This window comes from Anser brachyrhynchus, assembly GCF_964034855.1.
Source record: "Anser brachyrhynchus genome assembly, chromosome: 15".
NCBI classification, from domain to species: Eukaryota; Metazoa; Chordata; class Aves; order Anseriformes; family Anatidae; genus Anser; species Anser brachyrhynchus.
In genome coordinates, this window is record NC_137733.1 from 13,208,175 (window position 1) to 13,221,358 (window position 13,184).

Sequence of the window (13,184 nt, forward strand, 5' to 3'; positions counted from 1 at the left end):
TTAATTCAAGCAACAAATTCCTCTAGATGTGCATCGCATACATCCACCGGAACCTACAGACAGTACGTTAATTATTCCATTACTGCGCAGCAAATGCCAGCTCTGCATTCGTAAGCTGTGCTAGCAAGAGCTACTTACACGGAGCCATTCCTTCTCCTAGGAGCAAGCCGTGCCGTTTTGTGGTAGTTCCCCTTCCTATCATGCTAGAGGGAGGGAAGCCATCCATCCCTGCAGGCCAGAGGCACGGGCTGGTTGCAGCTGCCTGGATCCACGCTGCGACCGAGGGGGGAGCCGAGCCGAAGAGCAGGCGGGGGGGAACCGCCGGCGGGGGAAGAGAGAAGTGTTGCTGTTGCTTTCTGCTTGCATTTGGCCTATCTAAATCCAACAGTTGTTTCAAATCCCTGCCTACACACACCGGTATAAGTTGCTGTTGTTTAAAGCAGATTTAAAGATTTGAACCAGTTTTTAACTACCTTTTATTTGATTAAAAAGAACCAGGGGTTCCCTTTTATTTGAGCTCCCTCTTTTAAAGTAAAAATAGATCAACTCATCCTAACCCAACAGTGTAAGTCCCTGAGGTCAGGACCGACCTCCTGGTTTCTTGCACAGACCCTGGAAGGCTCCATAGCCTCAGACAGAGCAGACATCTCCCAGTCCATGATGACAAAACCATCGCCCAATGGGGAAGCCTGCAGTTCTGTCATGCAGCATGGATACAAGAACAGCATTCCTGAATGACACAGCTTTTTTCCCACCCTAGCACCCTCTGGAAGATACTCCAACGCATTTTCAACACTTCTGTGGGAAACTCATCTCCACTTGTGCTATTCTTCCTTCTGCCGCACTCCCCTCCCCAGCACGCACACGCCTCAGCTCCTCAGTCCACACCACCCCAGCCTCGGTTCTTCCTCCCAGACCTACTTTTGTCACTCTCCTGCCCCTTCCACTAGCACTACCTCTCCCCTGCCTTCCTTCTCGCTGGTATTTTTAAATAAGAATAATCTTAAAATCTATCTACTCAGCTCTTAAGGGACATTTAAGAAATTTCTCCTGCTGCTCAATACAGCATTAAAAAAGCCACTTGGCTACTCAGTCATTTTGGTAAGTTTTAGGATACCCATATATGTTAAAAGAAGAAAACAGTACACTCCTGAGATTAACACTGTCATTACTAATGCATACCCACGGATGCACACTAGGGAGAGACTATGTGCTACACCAGCTCTTCAGACAGTTATATGACAAGAGACAGACCAGCAGCATGCTGCGACTTCTACATATTCATACAGAGACAACCCTATGATTTTAATTACTGCATGTTGCGTATGTACACTTCAGTATCACTTTTCAACAAGGCTCAAGAAATTCACGTCTGGAGAAAAAAACACCCATTTCCCTCTCTCTTTTCCTGAAAAGCTCACGGCTGAATTTCCCCAAGGACACAGCCTCCCTATTATTTGCATGCAAGAGGTGGATGGGCTTAGGACATTCTATGATAAAGAGAGAGAAAAAGAAATCAGGTGTAATTCCACATTTCCTTGTAGTGCAGCCTGCACAAAACGTTTTCTGGATTACACAAGGTGTATGTGCACAGCGGAGCATTAATCTGATACGGAGAACATACTCATGCCTGCTGATGGAGAGATCTTCCAGTCATAACACACACACAGTGAAAACCCCTGTGGGCATCCAATCACTAGTCTGAAAAGATGAGCACTAGCCATTCACATCACATCTTTAGAAATGAATAATCTAACTACACCAAGTCATCTTTAATTACAGGAACTTCATAAGGAGAGCCCTTTTTAGACTTCATGTTCTCAGGAGGAATGTTAATTTGTCTGTCTAATTACCACCTTGCACTTTAGCACCAAGGGAAAGCGCTATTAGCACTTGAGAAAGCAAGTTTTCACCATTTAATTGCACCCATTTCTTTCAGGTATCCTCTCCATGAAGCTTCCTACCCACCTTCGGAGCTGAGGTCCCTTGCGGGAGCGTTAGCATGACCTACAGGGATCTGAGGATGAGTGGATTTATATGAGACGACAACTCTCCATACACACAAACCAATCAAACTTAGTAAGGACTAGCAATGAACTAGGTTTTCAAGGAATAATCTAGGCAAGTCCTTCCTGCAGCTTTGTGATTAAAGCAACCGGGAGGACTCATTAGAGAGATATTTTGCTAGAGAATTCCTATTAACCAGCTCTGCCTTTCTGCTGGCTCAGCATTCTTCCTTTTGCTCAGAAGGAAAATAGGTAACAGCGATCCACAGTGATCCAGAACTGAGCAGGATTCACAAACTGCCCTCTGGGTTTAACCACTACCTAGATAAGCGTGTACTAGGCATGGCTGGGCTCAACCAGAGTAAAGTAGTTCTCAGCTAGGAAGACAACAGCCCACTTCATGGCACTTGGACAGAACAGCGCAGTCTCTGGCTCCTCTCACTGCCTGAGCATCCAAGCCACCTTTGTTCCCCTTGGTGCGAACTGCCTCCCAGGTCAGCCTGCTGACCCAGGCAGACATTCAGTGGAGCTTTGTTCCCTCTCGCTGGAACCTAACAGCATCTGCCGGTCTGGCACTTCTGCTGCATGTCACGCACAGCTAGGACAGGACATCTCCAGTTGACTGATCTTTAACTGCTGGTACCTAATTGGGACTTCCTGCTAGCGCAGATTGGATTCCTTGCTTGTCGGAAGCCGTATCTGTATTCCCAGCCAGATGCCGAGCACAGAGTGCCAAAAGGCACCGCTTTGAGTGTGCTGTCGCATCCAGCTGCTGTCAGAGGGGCAGAAAACAGACCTCGGCTTCGCAGAGAGCAGCAGCACTTGGACAGCAGCTGCAGCTACCAGGGATGGTACCATCCTGCTACCGCTGCAAGCGCCACCTTCAGAGGGGAACTTTAAAAAAAGGTCAGAACAAATATTCAGGCAGCATCACTGCAGATTCCAGGAGAATCTTAATTTTAAGGATACTCCTGCATTTAATACTTGCAGAAACAAATAGTACACCAAGGATGTAAACCAATCGTTCAGATTTTGAGCAAGCCTAAGCCGTTTTCCAACTTGTGGACATGACTGGGAGTTGCATCAAGCCTACCAGAATTTAAATGCTGACCTTCCAACTTTAAATTGTCTCATGCACACTTGGGGAGATATGCAGAAAGCCTCCTCCTCACCCTGCCTACAATTAAAAGCAAACAGAACTACCACACTCTGCAGCAGCTGTCTTGGACACAAATGCTGCATAACAATAGCTAACAAGAGCCTGTAGCAGCAACACTACTATAAATAGCATCAGTTAGAGTTTCTGTAAGAAAGGGTTAGGACCACAGCATTTTCAGTGGATTGGAATGGATGCAGCTGAAGCTCCTGAGATCACTAAAAAGAAAGGTGTCTGAGGTTGAGATTTCTTTTTTGAGTTGTTCTCTAGTTTGCCTTTCCGTTCCAGGCACTTACTTGCAATCAGCAAAGCATGGAAGAGCTCCCTGCAACGACAGCAGTATTTTTTAAACACACTAGCTCTCCTCCAAACCACTGAGCCCTGGCTTTCACAGGCAAATCCATCCCCAGCTTGCTAAACCCACAACATAGTAATGTCTGCTCTGTGGTGTTTGTTCCAGTACTCCAGGGGTTTTCTAGTCTCTCAAGTATGTGCCTCGAAAGAGCAAATACCATTTGCTTTCTAATGGAGAAGTCCATTAATAGCACAGTCTAGCCCCTGAACAGCTAAGCTTGGCCTTCAAGGAACACGTATGCCTCCAAACGGGTGGTGTATCTAGGACATGGTCTATCAGTAGGTTAACAGAAAAAGCGAGCCACGAGATGCAACAAAATACAATTGTCTCGTTGTTACCTCCTTTCTGAACACGGAACTGCTCTCAGAACTGTGGAGGGGCAACTCAGACCACTTAGACCCTCAGGTAAGAGAATTGCTTGGAATAATGCTTGGAATTGGCAGGAAAACTCAGTGCTCAGTGTAAATGTCCACAGATCCCAGAGAACTCATTCTGCTCAAGTCAAAACAGACTAAGCCCGAAGTTCTTTCCAGGGGTCTGCAAATACGTTCCTGCTTTCAGATGCCCCATTGTTATCTTTCTAGCAAATGGGATCCTTGTCTGTGTTGACCAAAAAAACAAACAAACAAACAAAAAAAAACCCAGAATGCAAAATGTAAACTCATTCATTTTAACTTCTTCTGCTCATGTTCTTCACCAACTACTTAAATTTGCTGGTTTTCCAGGAACATCTCCAAGAGTGTCTATTGTTCAGCCGTAACATGAAACATTGCTGACACTAGCAGCATTACTAGCAACCCTTGGAGAGAGCTCTGTACATTAGTACATACAACAAAATGTAGCAGTGCCTAATACAGGCTACAAAATCTGAACGTCCACGTCCAAACAACAGTACTTCCAGACCCAAAAGAAGGATTTGTGCCTCTTTCTTCATAATCTACTCTCAACCATAGTCATTCTTTTCAGACACCAGCCTCGAAGACTCTAAGAAATCCCCATCTAGACCCATCAAATAACTGAACTCTGTATCCCTCCTATTTAAGTGTTAAGCTCCCAAGGACGCAGCGTCCTTGATTTACCACTCGCGAAGCATCAAAGAGCAGCCCATTAGCTATTCCTTTTCACATCGCTCAAACCATTAGGCAGTTCAGCAAGTGGCAGAGAGGAAGAAAATGCATTACAGACATTTAAAACATACACCTACCAAGCGGAAAGAGGGATTATTGCCAGCATTTACTAACTACAGGCACAGCACCCCAAGCATGAAAACGGGACACGACGCCCTGTGCAGCGAGGTGCTCACCCTTACCTGCACACCAGGGTCGCGATGATGACACACCATGCTGTACAGCAGCAGTCTGCGTTGAGGTGTTCTTCGCTCTTTCGGTGGCGACAGCACAGCCAGAAGGAGTAGAACAAGAGGAAGAGCAGGTCCAGAGCCAGGCAGGAGAGCGCCACGCCACCCAACAGCAGCAGGGCCTGAGGAAAAGAAAACCAGTCGTCAGCGTGGGACCACCGAGCACCCACAGTGCAGGCCGTCAGCCAGGGCCCAGAGGTCTGAGGACTCGGCCCTGAGACAGTGCTGAAGGCCAAACCTGAAAACTGGTGGTTTGATATGTTTTTTTGGGGTTTTGTTTTAAAAAGCCACAGACAGGAGGCTCCGAGCAGTGCTTTCTCCCTGCCCTGCCTCTCTGCTCGATGAAACCATCTTCTGACTCTGAGCTGCAGAGAGCCAAGCCATTTTGTCTACCCCATCTGCAAGCAGCCCAAGTGAATCAGGGAGGGCTCCCTCTTTCCTCCAGATCAGAGGTCAGCAGATTTAAAGAGAAAATAAATGAATAGTTCAGCCAGCTGCCTCTATCTGTACAGTTCTTTAATCCTCATGAATAAATATGCAGGCTTATTCATTAGACATCCAAGTGCATGAGTAGGTTTGAAAGGGGGTGGAATTTATTATACATGTGTGATATTGAATTTAAAAAAAAAAAAAATCTCCATGCAATGCTTCTATTCTAGGTAGACCTAGAATACATGCTAAACCCTCCACATACCATCCACACATACAGATACAGCAAAACTAATGCAGATGCTACAGACACACCAGCTTGAAGTAGTCACAAGCTTCGGTATTGTTGCACCTATTTCTATTCAGATGTTCCCTGGGAGGAAAGGAAAGCAGAAAGTGTTTAACTCCATTCCAATTTATTTTTATTCAGAAAATCCTGGCTGAATCCCAAAAATGCAAAACATTTTTGTTAAATAAGAAAAAAATAAAATGAATTCTAACACTAAATCCAGCCACTCTTTCTCAAGTGAATGAATGAAGCAGAAGGATGTTATTTTATCCAGAAGTGTTTTTGGGCAAACCCTTGGGTAGCAGTGACAAATGCCAATGTAGTAAAAACGGCGTAAATATCTGCAAAGGACCTAAGTTACCTATTGCTGCCCCAATATTGGGAAGGCAGGCATAGACCTGTATCGGCAAACATAACACTAAGGTTTAAGCTTTTTAAATCAGTCTCTCTTTTTCTCCTCATGCAGAAATTCCTTTAAAATATTTATAGGCTTCCTTCTGATTGAAGCAACAACTGCCTCCTGGTCAAAGACGTGAAACACAGAATGCTGCAGTTGCAGCAAGATTCTCAACAAAATTCTTGAATATTTCCAAGGGAATCTGGCAGCAAGTTCCTCTTCAGAGGGTTTTTTTTCCCTTCCTTCTCCCCCAGCTTGCTCCATAGGTACTCCCAGCTGTGTTTGAATTCTGGCAAGCTATATAAGCCACACAACACTTGAACGTACTTCCCAGCCCAGCAAACGGCAGTATTTATGGGCTGTAGTGCCCATCAGCTGTACATAATGAGATTCACACCAGTTAGGGCTCTCTTGCTGCATGACAGATATTCCACGTCGCTGCGTGCTGGGTGCCTTCGCGGCCTAAAGAGAGACCCAGAGCTCACCGAGCATGCTGGGGATGCGGGGAGCTTACAGGTGCACCTTCCCCAAACTCAACAGCTGAAACTCCGTCCCCTTGTAGAAACCAAACTTGGGGATTTTTAAGAGAGTGGGGCTGGAAGGGAAAAAGCACTCTCCCCCTTTCCCATGATTACGCCAGATGGTGTGTGCACCGCTCGAGTTCCTGAGCGCAAAGAGGCCTTCGAGAGGGAAGCTGCATTCGGAGACCCAACTTCTCCCACTTCTGAAGGCCTGCCATGTACAAGCCCTCAGTACTAATTTAACCAACACATTCAGCCTACCAAAGCTCCTTGGGGATATTGGTTATTTTTTAAATGCTTCAGGCTGCTGTAACGCAAAGCTTGCCTGCGCCGCTTGCCTGCGCTGCTTCGCTCGCACCCTCGGCCCTCCTCGCTCGCTAACAGGCATTGCCTCTGGAAAGAAGAACCCACCGAAAAGTCGTCCCAGAGACTTTACTAGCAAAAAAATCACTCTGCAGTTCCAGGTGGAGAGGAACAGCCCATCTGAAAAGGAACAAGCAAACAAAAAAGAGCACACACACACAAACTGCCATGCACCAAGCGACTTGGAGTTCTCACTTTGAAGGGACGCTTTAATATATGCTTAAATGTAAGCCTTTAGCCAAAAGGGGTTGGCTGGCCAGTACACCCAGATCTGTGTTTCATTTTGCAGAGAATATTTGTTTTCCATTAATGGATATGTGCCATGACAACAAGTGAAATCATCCAGCAGAGCGGTTATTAATCTTCCTGACTGATGAGTCAGTTTAGGACCCAGAGCCTGGCTGGCAGTGAAAGCCTGGTCGCAACCAAAGATATGCCTGTGCCTGCTTGTCGGGATTAAATAACAGTATTTTAAAAAGGGGGTTGAGGCTGGATAAACCCTCAGAGACTTTATCCTGCAACACTAAATCTGGGACTCGGTTATCCAAGGCCACGTTATCCCAAGTAAATGCAAAATTACGCACTGGGCCTTTTGCCACAAAAGAGCATCAATTCGTCTTCGAACATTTGCTGAACTACCAGAACCTTTATAGCGAATGATGCATGAACTGCCCTTACAGGAAAATGGAGACAACTTCGAGGAGCAACATTTTACCACTGTGCTGACACTAATGGCAGAAGTGGAGACAGAGCAGTCCCTGAAAATGAGTGTAAATCCAAGTGGTATCAGCCAGACTGGCAGGAGACTAAGTTGCAGTGTTCAGCAGCTCTTTCAAAATAAAAGTTAATAGCAATGCACAGGGAAGTAACCATGAGCAGCACTGCTAGCTTGGAAAGGCACCGTGAAACCTGAATACACTTGGTCTTGTGCATGCACTGTGCTCAACAGCCTGCTGCAGCGTTAATGGCTTTTCTCAGCTCTGCCTGGGTTGCCAGGATTCATGGCATTCACCCTCTCAATGGGAATAAGAGGACAAAAAGGGGCAGAAAACATCTAGGTTCCCATGCAGAGAGAGGCACCATCGCTGTAAGAAATACAGGTCACGGCAAAAACATCCCCCACTAAAACCCCTGGGGCTGGTTAAGCTCTACAGAGGCAGGAGTTTTCACATGGTATGAGGGTACCTTGGGTGCTGGTGTAACACCCAAGGACATGGATGCAGATCAGCCTTCAGCACAGCACGATTCACAGCCTCCAAGTCTCCAGTATTGACTCAGCCGATACACAGACTTGCCTACTGGATGAAAAATCCCACACCGAACAGCAGGTTTCAGCTCTCTTAGACCCCAAGTTCCCAGCTGTGATCTACATCATTAGCTCCGTGAATATCTCTCTGATCTCTGTGGTCCTGGAAGGCTAATTTCTGCTGCTGAAACTGCACTTAAGGGACGTACACTCCACTCCATCGTCCCCCAGCAGGAATTGCCTTCATGTAAGGAACTGCAATCACAAAAGTAGTCAAGAAGAGCAGTAGTGATCTACACGAGATGAGAAAGGAGATATACAAGATATATTTAGGCACATTTCGTTAACGAAAACCTCAAAAAAATAAATAAAAACGAAGCATTGCAATGCAGGAGGTAAACACTGGGTTGCACACAAGTGTCAAGGTTCAGCATTGCCTGAAGCCTGCTGGTTTGCCCCTTGACTGGACAGAGCAGTGTTGGCTTAGGGCCTCGTCCTCCCACCACCACCTCCCCTCTGCCACAAAGGCTACTTGGCACAAGAAGCCCTGGCAGCAGCACGGGCTTAGAAACTTAATCCTGAATACACACAGACTCCAAATAATCCATATTAAGTACAAGTTTTTACCAATTTCAGCCTATCCAGTTTCCAATTACCACGTTTTTTTGGCCTGAACCATACTAACAGCAGTCCGGCACAGTGAGCAACTCTTCACATGAAATAGATGACAGCTATTTCTGGATAGCATTGCTATTTTACTACTAGTCATAAAGTCCTCTAAAACCTCAAGAAGAAACTTGAGAGGAAAGCTGAAAGTCTTCAGGTGGTTCCCGAAAAGCATGTAGATTTGCTTTTAATCTTCCATCAGTAATTTGAAAATTATTTCATCTTAAACTTTGTAATTCCAACCCACAGGACAAAATATAAAATCCACCAGCTATAGCTTTTGAGCATCTCAGCAACACAGCTGTCTTAATCATTGCCAGATTGAGAGCTGTTTATAGTTTTACCTTAAAGTTAGCGTTTGCCAAGAGAAAGCTTTCCACTCAATCTGCAACTAATGTTCCTTCTGGATTTCCATGCAGTGACTTAAGATTGCGATAATAGAACAGAGAGAAGAGGTTAAAGGAGTGTGGGAAGAGAAAAACGTTCGCCCAGAAGAACAAATGAAGCAAACTGGGCTGCTGCCAAAGCAGCACTCATCTCTATTTATTCCATCAAGGACGGAAGTCTTCTTAGCAAGAAAAGAAACTGCTGTGGGATAGTGTCATGCCCACACTACTTTCTACACCTTTTTTGCAGACCTCAGAACATCTGAGAAGCTTATGTACTCACAGATGATAAATAATTACGTCCTACCAAACTGATCTCTGTGCAATGCTGGCAACAGAAGCAGCACATTCTGACCCCTCATCAGCTCGCTTTGATCGTGCTGAGAGTTCAGAGGCTCGATTTTCGTTTCATCTCCCTTCTGGTGAAGAGTGCTGTATGTGGCGTTTGTCGAGACACTGAACGTCTCAGGATGTCATTCATCCCACAGCCTCCACAGAAGGACGCAGGCTTTCTAGGGAACACAGCCAGCCACGTATTGGCAAATGTAATTGCGGGGCCGGGGGGGGAAGGATGTGGAAACCACGACTGATCTCAGCACTAAACCATCCATATCTCCTCCGCCTGGGGGACAGGCCTTCCCAGGCCAATCGCTGCGTTCAGCACAGCAGAGAAGCAAGGCTGCGCAGGAAACGTGCTGTGGAAGAGCCTTTTCCCACGGCACTGAGATGTATTCTCCTTCGCTCAGGATCCCGCAGCAGCGGGGAAGAGCACCATGGAAACGGAGGACAGGTTCCACCGCCTCATCTCCTTCTGGAGACATCTCCCAGGGAAAGCACGCTGCAAGGAAGCGCGGCAGATTACAGATACACGCGGTAAGAGCAAGTCCACACTGGAGCAGCAATATAGGCCAACGCTTTGCCTTTGGCTTTTTTGGCTACTGGCTTTCCTTGCTGGAAAAAAAAGGGAAATGCCAAGGATTACGTCATGCATTTTTATTTTATTTTTATTTAATCACCTAAGGACAAGACACCAGACACTGGAATAAAACAGATCTACAGTTGAAACATCTAACACGACTAGATAGCCCAAATCAGGTTAACCAGGTTGGTTAAATACACAAGCTAGCTTCCTTAATGCTGAGAGGTAATCTACACGGGCAAGGGCATTCCAGAGTTAATTGGAATTAGAGCTGTGAACTAAAGTCACTTTAATTACAAATGAGTGTTCACACAGGGGTTTAATGTAGTTTAACTAGAATGGTCTTAATTCAGTGCAGTTTAATTCACTTTAGTGCATTTAAAGTGGTTTAACTAATCTGCTTTGAATTTATTCCTCCAGTTAATTCAGATTAATTTCTCAAGTGCCCTTGTACATGCAACGACTGAGAACAAGGCTAGTTTGATTAGAAATTATCATCATTTCCTCCACGTTAACATTCTGACCCCTTACTTCATATTAAACACTTTCAACACTGCCCCTATATTTGTTACAATTCACAGAAGCCACCAACGCAGAGGCCAGAAAGACGTAACCTTGCTGATAGTTGGTTTATTGCAATAACAAGCACGAAATACAATCATTGCCAGAGTTTGTTTGAGACTGTGCTTTAACAATTTATAGTGCAGGTACATCTACGCACCTCAGCTTCCATAGGTTGCGTGGGGACAGGTGCTAGAATTCATCAGAGCACCTCCTATCACAAACCAAAGGGAGACGGAAAGCACCCAGTAGAAAGGATTTGCTTAACAATTGGGTTGTGTTTTTTTTTCCTGCCACAAATGCAGATCTAAGCCACGCTAATCAGCGGTGAACACCGGCATCCTATTGGGCTGAAGTCAAATAACAATCCTTTTATTCCCTCAGCTGTTACCAACTCAGCAATCTCCATCTTACACAGCAAGGAAACATTCCCAGAGGTAAGGGGGTCCTCTAAATTGGATGTTCTTATCCCTCATTCCTCCATAATGCTGGCTGAAAAACTCTATGCGTTACAGCGATGAAAAGAATGAGACACTCACCAAATTCAGTTTCCATTGACAGGTCCCCACAGACTAAATCTTTATTAAATGAGGCTTAGCTCAGAACTGGCAGCTTGTCAAATGAGCATTCTCGCTGAAAAGGAGGATTTCCTTTCTGGGGATTCTGCAAATTCCCTTGCAGGGCTCTAAAAAAAACATGGGCGCATCAGTGTTCATGCAGGTCTTTGCTCCAAATTCCAGACCAGCAAAATGTGTAAGGAATCCCCTCGGGAACGGGCCTCTGGCTTTTGAGGTTCACTCCTTCCTAACGTTCCCGGTCAGATAACGTTAAATCTATTAGCCAGCTTCGTTTAAAGACAAAGATCAAATAAATATTTGGAATATTAAGGCGAAGGGCGCTAAGAGGAGCGCCAGAAGAATTGCATGGGTCTCCCACACAGCTCGCGTGCTCGCTCAGCTCTCCCATGCCAGACCTGCACAATTTCTCCAGCCCTTCCCTTCCCACAACAGATTAATTCACGCGTTCCTGACCAACGGCGGTCCCTCTACTCGGCCTTTTAGAAGCAGCTTTATTTCCCTGCTTAGAAAGCTGTATCACCCATAAAAGCCTTAAAACCCAATCTCCTCACAAGGTAATTTTCCAGCAAACTGGATAATGGAAAGAAACTCCGCGCTACAAAGGCAGCACGAATTTAATGCTCCTACAACTCGGGGATAAGCAAGCAGTGCCTGCGTTACCTGGCCCGAGCCCAGGCGCTACACAAATTCCTCTGCCAAGCCAAGTCCCCAGCCCCAGCTCTGCTCTTGCTGGCCTGGATCTCCCCGAAGGCGAGGTGCGGTGCTGCCAAGCTGCCTGTTGCACGCAGCCAGGGACCAGGGGAGGCTTGCACAGCTCAGCACGTGATCTCGGCAGCACTGGTATATTAAAAAAGAAAAAAAAAAAAAGGAAAAAAAAAAGGCAGGAAATGCTCAGGCCTGCAGCCCAGTGACTTAATCCAATTTCCCTCCTCTTCCCTCCCCCCTCCTACAATGTGGGCTCTCAGACAATGCACTTCATTTAGGGGGAAAAAAAATCTCATCCTTACTCACTATTAAGCCTATCCTATTAAACCTACCCTTACTCACTATCTAGCAAAGTGTTGGAACACCACATTTTTTACCTATCTACGCTGACTGTGCATATGCTGGAGCGGACGCCAACCTCAAGGATTTTCTTTCATGCCTCCATCTGTAAGGAGGCTGTGTTTTACTGCGAGCTACCAGCTCTTTTTAGCTACTCTTTAACTGTTTCTTATTAGATATGGTTTGAAACCCAAGTATTCACAGTGCTCCTGTAAGTTGCAGAAGTCCTGTATACAGAAAGATAGGATGTTTCAGCAGAGATGACCACATGCACCCCCCTCCTTCTCTCCTGTTCCTCTGTAGGACCTAAAGCCTGTATTTTCCAGGACGAAGCAGGGAATGACACGGCAGCAGTTTAGATACTTAGGATCACAGCAGTGTTACTTGTCCTGCCTAATCGCCTCCTCTTCGAACAGCCACCCAAACCAGAAGAGAGCCACTACAGAGTTTAAAGACTGGGCTCAGTGCTCGGCTCAGACGTGCAGAGCAGGAGAGGCCCGGCAGGGAGGTTACTGCCAGCTGCACCGACCATGCCGTACCCCATTAACAGCCAGCCTCCAGTCTGCTTTGAGAGGCTTTCCCACACCACTTCTGTTTGGAAGAGGAAACAAAGCACTGGGGAAGAGCGGAAATGTGAAGAGCCACCCCCAAGTGGAATGGAAAACAAAAATCTTATCCCAGTTGTGGAAACTTTGCCCAAAGGGACAGCAAGCCATCATCAGGGTGAGCCCATCCCATCATCAGGGACAGGAGTTTCCACAAGCATGACAGCTGAAGATAATGTGGCTGATTCGGTCATTATTTTACATTATTTTGGACTCGATGGATCACCTTCCGTAATTCAATATCACATCACATGCATTAGTTAAGAGGTTTTGCTAGACAAAGAAGGTACTCGCTCAAGTTTCTTA

At 46.0% G+C, this 13,184-nt stretch overlaps 1 protein-coding gene across 3 annotated transcripts in view; it reads right to left on the reverse strand.

Moving 5' to 3' along the window:
* TTYH3 (tweety family member 3) overlaps window positions 1-13,184 on the reverse strand; it is a 79,161-nt gene that overhangs the window by 36,124 nt on the left and 29,853 nt on the right. For all 3 annotated transcript variants that reach the window (XM_080556422.1, XM_080556421.1, XM_080556423.1), the window contains exon 2: window positions 4,827-4,996. In XM_080556422.1, coding sequence (XP_080412548.1) covers window positions 4,827-4,996 — 170 coding nt within the window. The remainder of the gene's footprint in view (window positions 1-4,826; window positions 4,997-13,184) is intronic.